General features: G+C 44.6%; 1 protein-coding gene across 1 annotated transcript; it reads left to right on the top strand.

Moving 5' to 3' along the window:
* Window positions 1-1,133: 1,133 nt before the first annotated feature.
* LOC117428595 (olfactomedin-like protein 3A) lies at window positions 1,134-4,294 on the top strand. The gene is made up of 3 exons (XM_034047728.3): window positions 1,134-1,441; window positions 2,137-2,422; window positions 2,980-4,294. The coding sequence occupies exons 1-3, from the start codon at window positions 1,340-1,342 to the stop codon at window positions 3,762-3,764; spliced, it is 1,173 nt and encodes a 390-aa protein (XP_033903619.2). The 5' UTR covers window positions 1,134-1,339; the 3' UTR covers window positions 3,765-4,294.
* Window positions 4,295-8,448: the final 4,154 nt, after the last annotated feature.

Raw genomic sequence — 8,448 nt, 5'->3', positions numbered from 1 at the left:
GTTTACCCAATACCCTGATCCTGAAACAACTGCTTGAACATTCACTTCACCAGCTTGCAGACATTTTCTATGCAGCCCCCTGACACACCTGTCTGCATTTGGAGTCTTTTTTTTTAATGGCTATATCCTAAAGCTAAAACAATAACTGAAAAGTACGGTCTAAACTCCATTGACGTGGATCTAAGCCTTTAAAAGGTTAACAGAGAAAGTAAACTTGTTTTAAACAGAAGCCAAGACTCTTCCTAACTTCTCGAACGATCTTGTGTTAAAAAATGCTGTATCGCAGACAGTTTAGCAGAAAGACGACCCATTTCTGCCGCTCGGGGGGAGAGGGGGGGTGGGGGGTTGTAATGCAGTCCATGGGATAATAACACAGCTCTGAAGTAATAAAATAACTTGAGATTGCTGTGTAAATTGGACTAACTGATGCACTTTTAAAAACATAATTAACTTCAGACAGACTGCGCCCTTCCTGTAATTAACCATCCCCTAATGAATGGGTCTTCTAATCAAGTGAAGACAGAGAATACTACATCAGAAAGTTTGATCTTGAAAAGCAGACAGGCTTCCCTAATCTACTTCAGGAGGGGCATTCCCGGAGGATTACTCTTGACAGTAGTGCTGAGGAATTTCCAGAGCTACAAACGGCACGATGCAAGTGTTGGTTTGTGTTTTAATTTTCTAAAAAGTTTAAACATTGGGTGAACCGTACAGCATGCAATCATATATGCAAAACACAGTGAAGAAGAACTTTAATGTGAAATAGTGACTTACACTTCCCATTATGCACAGGGAGGACCAGGACCACCCTGCGTTTGTCCTGCATATTTTTTAATTTAAACATATAGGCAAAATCTGAAACGTCAAACACTTGGCTAACGATTTAAACATTTTAAACTCCAAACTAGTATTGACACCTCTAGAAATAGTATACCCCCAAAAAAACATTTTAAAATACCAGCAAAAAAGTGTCTCTTTTTTTAATAGTAAAAGATAGATGGAGAGAGATCACTTTGGAGTTTCAACACCTTGTTGGGAGCGGGGGCAGATTTGCTTTCCTTTGCATACCGTTTAGTAACATTTTACACTGAAAGCAAAACCTTCAGGAGTCTGCAGTTTCTCATCCAGAGGTACAAAAAAACAAAAAAAAAACCCCAATCCGTCAAGATTGTCCCGAGACTCCCAGCGGGACACCTGGAATGAATAAAAACCCAGATGTGCACAGACTCCTCCCCCTCTCTTTGTGAAAGCATTGCAGCCTGATTCAGAGTGCCTCACTCGCACACAGCCAGTCGCTGGTACAGGACGGAGCCACGCTGACTAGCCTCTCCCCAGCACCATGGCACTCCGAGCACTGTGTCTCCTTGCTGCCCTCACCCTGGCCTGTGCCCAGCACCAACCTCTGATGGAATACATTGAGAGAAGGATTCTCTCAATAGAGGTAAGAATAACCAGACTCTCCAGCCCAACCTGGGGATCCTGAGAGAAGTTTTTAGAATAGACTTTTTTTTTTTTATTAAAACAAGATGCCCTCTGATTACAATTTAATTATGACATCTTTTATAGCATCTTTCGAAAGGTACTTTATAACAAACTATGCTAGCTGTGCAATGATACCGTCACGTCTCACAGTTTGTTGTTGACTTGCTATGAGGAACGTGGAGCTGTAATTTAAATATAATTCTGGGATTAGTTGCAGTTAAATTCTTGCTAGTTTTATATAGTCATTTTATCCTTCTCAGAAAAATGTGCTTTTGCATTTGAAGTTCTGAGAGGTTTAAGTAATTAAAAAAATGGCCTATGAACAATTAATCCCATGTAAGCTCTGTATAATGCGTTGTGAAAGTCTAACTTTCTTTACCAAGAACTTTTACTGGCACATTACAATTAAACCATCAAATATCAGAACAGTCTCGGTACATTTAAACTGATTTGAAGGAGTTTAATGAGAGTTTTTGTATTTAGTGTTTTATTATATTTTGCCTTTTTTTTAATCCACATTTTTAAAAGATTAACCAAAACAACCTGTGATTGAATCGAGAGAAAGAAGTGACACCGACACCATGCCCACTGTCCCTCCCCTTCCATGAGCTCCATCTTCACTTCCTTCCTGTCTGCACCCTCTCCCTTCCCCAGGACCGCATCTCTGCGTGGCACGACAACACGAACCGTTACGCCGTGGAGCTGCGTGAGTTCAAGCAGCAGATCGTGGCCCTGATGGAGACCCTCGAGAAGGAGCGGCAGGGACTGCGCAACGAGCTGGACAACACCAACACGCGCGTGGAGCGCATGGAGCGAGAGCTGGACTTCCTGGAGACGCAGAACCACGCCCCGCCCTGCGTGGAAGTGGACGACAAGCTGGTGGAGCAGCAGGTCAAAAAGGTGAAGGAGAAGAACAAGGTGAAGTACGAGAGGCTCACAGGTAAGGAGCGCTCCTTCACGACATGCTGCTACAGATCTAACATCATGCAGAGGTATCGAACTGTATACCCGGGCCAGGAAAAGGAACACATGTGTAATACTGCCAACATGTTAAACTGAGATTTCATCCGTCACTGCAGTAGAAAACACCCACTTGTGCTAAGAGTTGATATAGTACAAGACAAGTTGTAATATTCAATTAGAAATGTTTTAATTGAGGCTTGTAGTTGAAATGTTTCTCATTGAGTTTTAGGATTTCTACTTTGAAATGGGGTCCATTTGCTCTAAGTCTCTGGTTTTATTCTCTCTACAAAGCGCTAAAGGATAAAGAATGAATATTCGTGGGAATGCCAGTTGATTAGCTGAAGGAATCTCTTTCCTAGTTAATCATTTGATGCTTGTATAAAAAGTGTCGCTTTTTTACTTTTTATTTTCAAGTTGGGTGTTCTGTGCACGGGGATGACATTTTTCGTAACAGTGATTTCTTCTGCATGATTTCGAATGCACTTCAGAATCACACTTTTATTGAACTCCTTTCCTCCCCCCCCCCCCTCCCAGACTGCAGGGACATGATATCCAGCATCAAGTCTATGAAGATCCTGAAGAGGCTCGGTGGTGCGACGGGTGTGTGGGCCAAAGACCCGGTCGCACAGTCGGGGGAGATCTACGTCTTCAACAACTCTTCCGGGGACACGCTGCACCATTTCAAAACGGTGCGCGACTTCACGGCTTCTGCAGGAACCTCGCGGGCCAAGAAGATCAAGCTGCCCTTCCCCTGGGGCGGCGCGGGACACACCATCTACGACGGGCACGTCTACTACGTGAAAGAGGGGCAGGACTTCCAGGTCATCAAGTACGACCTGAAGAACGAGACCGTGGTGGACAGCGTCGTCTTCCCGGCGGAGGAGCAGGTCCCCGTCTACGGGCTTTCCCCCGAGACCTTCATCGACCTGGCCGTGGATGAGGAAGGACTCTGGGCCATCTACGCCACCAAGGAGAACGAGAAGAACATCTGCCTGGCCAAGATGGACCCCAAGACGCTGGCTATCGAGGAGATGTGGGACACGCCCTGCCCCCGGGAGAACGCTGAGGCGGCCTTCGTCATCTGTGGCACGGTGTACGTGGTCTACAACACCAAGCTGCCCAGCCGCTCGCGGGTCCAGTGTGTCTTCGACGTCAGCGACATGGTTACCAACGACGACGCCCCTTTGGTCTACTTCCCCAGACGCTACAGCTCCCACGCCAGCCTCAAGTACAACCCCCGGGAGAGGCAGATCTACGCCTGGGATGACGGCTATCAGATTCTCTACAAGCTTGTCCTGAAGAAGAAGCTGGAGGTGTGAACCCCACAAAGGGCTCCTAGGAACTGGGGGGGGGTGGGTGGGTGGGTGGGGAGCCAGGCTGGTTCTGCCCTCTCCAAACAGTACACTATCACATGTAATATAACGCAAAGCCACTGGTAATGAAGTGTGTTTTAGAAGGTACATGGTGCCATGGGGCCTCTGTTTCCCGTCACCAGGGACTGTGTTAGCTGGTCTTAGCTCGTCACAAGGACTGTAGAGCGGTTTCACAGAATGGGACTTAACTCTTTCTGTATCTTTACCACTTGCCCTCCTCTCTCACCATTGACAGTGCTATTCAGTGACATCACTTACTGTTCATGGTGCTGTGTTTCTGCCAAGCATTTGCAAGACGTTTGTTTTTTTGCAGATCACCCATTAATGTTGATGGGGAACAAAAAATGCTATTCATATCAAAGAATTTTTTTTTTTTCCCAATTGTATTCCTCTGTACTTTTTTGTATGTATTTTTCAAGGATACAAGGTCTTTTTGTAGAAAAATTTAAATCAATAAATAGTGACTAAACATCTAGCCATTATGTTTTACAATGTATTTTTGTTAATAACCCCCCCCCCCCCCCCCCCCAAGATTGTGTGGCTGTTTCAGTACGATTCCAATGGGAGGGGAATGTTAATGCGATAGCTGCTGGGGTGCAGTGGCTCCAGAACGGTGCAGCAGAGACAAGTGGAGGAAATGTTATTAAAGAGACCTTTTGTAGAAAGCTGGTGTATTTGAAATACTCGGCTGATCCTATTAAAGGTATCAGCAGAAAAAAATATTGTACTTATCTATGAACCAGCCGCTAGGTTTACACTGTTTAACTGTAAAGCCCTCTGCAATTGGAAGCTGGAAAACAATGCTGGCAGGGATAAGCGGGATGAAATTGAAATATTTGCTGGTTATTCCTCTGTGCTTGGAATGCGTGGCCCCACGTTCCCCTCTAGATTGGAAACATGTGTGCAGCTCTGTGGTGGTGCATTAATCATCGATGCTGACGACCACTTACAGACTAAAGCAAGCAGAGGAAGCGAGAGGCAGCTCAGGAAACAGGGTCCCTGGTGGGGAAAGCTTTAGTGATCCATATCTTTAAATAATATAAATAACCAGAAGATGGCAATGCGTCCTGTTCTAGAACTCAGCGTCTTTCTAATCCCAGCTCTGTTCTAGATCCTGTCTTATTCCTAACCCCAGCTCTGTTCTAGAACTCAGCGTCTTCCTAATACCAGCTCTGTTCTAGAACTTGACGTCTTCCTAACCCCAGCTCTGTTTTAGATCCTGGCTTATTCCTAACCACAGCTAGGGAACCCCACCCAGAGGGAATTCAGATAGGGTCAGTAAGGACTTTTTCCCAGGGCTGAAACTTCAAAAATCTTTTTTTTTTTTTTTTTTGTTTGTCAATTGATATTTGATTTGAGATGTTAATAGAATATCATTATCTGATGCTTGTGTGCAGAATGTGTTTTTTTTTTTTTTTTTCCAGAGGATTGTACTAGTAACCTGACCCCAGATGACGCAGGAAGTGAAGCAGTAACAGATTTCTAGGAAGGGAAGGCAAGCAAACCAAGAGCGTTCTCTGATCTAGTGTAGTTCCAGATGTCATGTTTTTAAATGAACATCCATGTGCTTCTTTCGAAACATGCACATTTGAGACGCGTGTGGTGAAAGGAGCTGCACAACAAGGTCAATGTGTTCTTCCTATCGGGCACCACTGCAGTGAATTGGCATCTGAATGGAGAGGCGAACAGCAAACCATCCGGATCAAAGACGATCGCCTTCCCGTTCACCTGAAGAGCCAACTCTGTAATGAATCAGCATCTCAGCCCATTAAACTGAATGGAGAGGCGAACTGCAAACCAGAACTCCCCAAGCCCTAGCACGCCCTGTCCCACAATCCATTTCCATTGCTTCCTGTCCCATTGCCTCCCTGTCCCCAGCGTCCTCCCTCCACACAGAACCCCTCCTGTTTGCTTTTCATTCTCCACAGTGCCTGCAAATAGCAAGCAATCCATAGAATGCTCTGGTAATAATCCACTCAAATGCCAGCTGAGGTTTCTCATGGCTTTTTGTACTTGGGTATTAAATTATGAAGAGATCAGACTTTTGTGTGTGTGTGTGTGTGTGTGTGTGTGTGTGTAACTACAATACAGGCTTCTATGGAAGAACTTCCTGACAGCAGATTCATCGGGATGGTGAAGGCAGAGTTTCTGTAGTGCTGTGCTTTGGCTCGTGCAGTGGGTGTCAGTGGGGAGCTGTTTTGCAGGCGGATGTGGTTTCAGATCCAGCTGCAGTATCTGTATGCAGTTTACCCTGCTGAGCCCAGCCTCTGAATGGAAAAGCACAGCTGGGGGTAACAATCCCCCCCCTCCCTGGCTGCTGCCCTGCTTTTTCTGAACTCCTGGAAAAGCTGTGAAACCTTGAAAAGGCAGAATTTGCCAGCTGTCCTTCAAGGATACGCAGCTGAGCAAAGGAAGAAAGTAACATTGAAAAACTCTTTTTTTTTTTTACCTGAAGAACTGCAATGGACCATGAATGAAAGCAGTCCCTGAACCCGCGAATGCTTTAGACAGACTGCAGTGTGTTTCCAAAACGCTCCTGTTAACTCATTTTAGGAGGGAGAACACCCATTTTACAAGTCTGTCTCCTAACTTGAATTTGGTGACCAGAAAATGATATTTTCTAGTCGTTTTAGTTCTAGCCTTGTGCAATTAAGCAGTACAAAACAAGCATAGTCCATTCAACAACAAACATTTTGTTTTTATAGCACTGGAAACACAGCGACGCCAAAGACACTGAGACCATTACTGTGCTTCTCTGACCAGGCAGGCGATGTGAGACTCCATGCAAAAAAGAGAAATGCACTGACAGAAGACAACAGACGATAACGCCTTCAGAAAACGCTCTCGAAGCCTTTGACTGTGTTGAAACACTGCTATGATAGTTAGTCCCACTTTGTCCTGTCTGCACCGTCCCATTGGATCCTGCTCTAAACACTTCATTCACAGTTTGCCAGCATTGTCATTACTCTGCGCTTTTAATAATGAGCACTAATCTAAAAAAACAGATATTAAAGAATCATTTTCAGCTAATCTGTTTTGTAAATTACTCTAACGAGGGTGTTTCGTGAACGCAAACAAGAATTCTATTAGTGTCCAAAAAGCAAGTGCAGGCCTATCCGGAATGGTTGTGCTGTGCATGATGGGAGGTTCGTGGAGATAGCTGCGAGCCTCTCTTAAAAACACTCATCATTGCTTGGGATGTAAGTGGTTCACGCGGTGTTACACAGTCAATGTGCTGAAACTGATGGGACCTCAATGAAAGGACACCGTTCAGATGGGCGTGAGATTGCTACCTGTGTGGAAGCAAAGGGGGGCTGTCGGGTCAAACAGAGTTTAGTTTGTGACTCCACCAGTACTCCTGGGCAGAGTTTAAAACCAGGGCCACATTATTAGGAACCACAGCCTTAAATAAAGGAGACTGCTCTGAACTCTGTGGTGCTCTATTCCATTAAGATTAAAGGCAGACAGAAATGAAACATCCAATGGCACTTGTAGTTGATTGCCATGGAACCGGAACATGTTTTTCCAAATTTGTTTACATGAGTTAGATGTGCATATTAGATCAATTTCAGTGGCTCAAACGCTAGATAAAGAACTAAGGCTTTTGAAAAGCAGTATTTATGATACACAGTTGAATCCTGTTGTAGTTTTAAAAAGTAGCACTTCTCAAGTACCAGTGCCCAGTGGGGGCTCCAGTATAATTTGCACTGACGGGAACTTCGTGTTAAGTGAATTTGTATTGTAAGAAGTAATTTACAATAGGCAACTGCTGAGCTTTTTTTCCCAAAGCAGTATCATAAAACACTGTCTGGAGAAACTGCCTGGTAATATTAGCTTTAGGACCCAGGAGGTGCACAGCTAACAGGTTTCATTAATGAAATGCACAGTTTAGCAGGATTAGGATTTTTTTTTTTCTCTTTATTATTAGCTGCTAAAAATAAGTGCTGCTGCTCGGGGAAGAAACAAGAGGGGGGGGGGGAAGCAAAACACTCGAGCAACTGCTTCTCAGAACGGAGGCAGAAATGTACCTTCATGGACTCGAGAGAGGCCACAGGCTGCTGCTGGTTTGTTTAATAAGTGCTCAGCATTGCAATGGCTAATGGATCCACACCAGCAACCCTTGTGCATATCGATTCATTGACAAAGTAACAAGTGGATTAAATGTAGGGGGCTGCGAGTTCTCTACGCCACAAAGCAGAAAGAGGATACCACCTGAAACTGACCAACATGCACACACTTCACTGCCCATACTTAGAAACTGGGGCATCAAGTTGTGACACCCAAATTTAGCAACAGTAACAGCTACAAGCTAGTAATGTGTTTTGTGGGACGCGCGTTGCTTTCTATTGATTTATAACCCCGAGGCTGTGGTCTGAAAAGCTGTCTGATGCCAGGCTGATTAACGAGCATCGCTTGTGTTGGGTTCCTGCCAGCGGGAAACCAGTCCAAGAAAGCTTCTTCATGTCCAATGAATTTCACCAGAGAAGATGCAATTCATAAGAGCTCATTTTTTCTGGTTAGGTGACTGTATTGAGGGGGCACGTTACACTGAAATTACAAAGTAATTATTTGTGAAGTGTTGTGAAATGAATATACAGTCATTTACGCTGGGATAAATCTGTGCTGGATA

Source organism: Acipenser ruthenus, chromosome 30 (assembly GCF_902713425.1).
Source record: "Acipenser ruthenus chromosome 30, fAciRut3.2 maternal haplotype, whole genome shotgun sequence".
NCBI lineage: Eukaryota > Metazoa > Chordata > Actinopteri > Acipenseriformes > Acipenseridae > Acipenser > Acipenser ruthenus.
Note: the sequence above shows the minus strand (reverse complement) of the source record. Positions and strands in the feature narration are given on the sequence as shown.

Excerpts from the sequence above, each read along its gene's own strand:
- LOC117428595 (XM_034047728.3), top strand. The coding sequence starts at position 1,340 with ATGGCACTCCGAGCACTGTGTCTCCTTGCTGCCCTCACCCTGGCCTGT. Across the intron at positions 1,442-2,136 it reads GAAGGATTCTCTCAATAGAG|GACCGCATCTCTGCGTGGCA; the intron begins GTAAGAATAACC and ends TCCCTTCCCCAG. Across the intron at positions 2,423-2,979 it reads GAAGTACGAGAGGCTCACAG|ACTGCAGGGACATGATATCC; the intron begins GTAAGGAGCGCT and ends CCCCCCTCCCAG.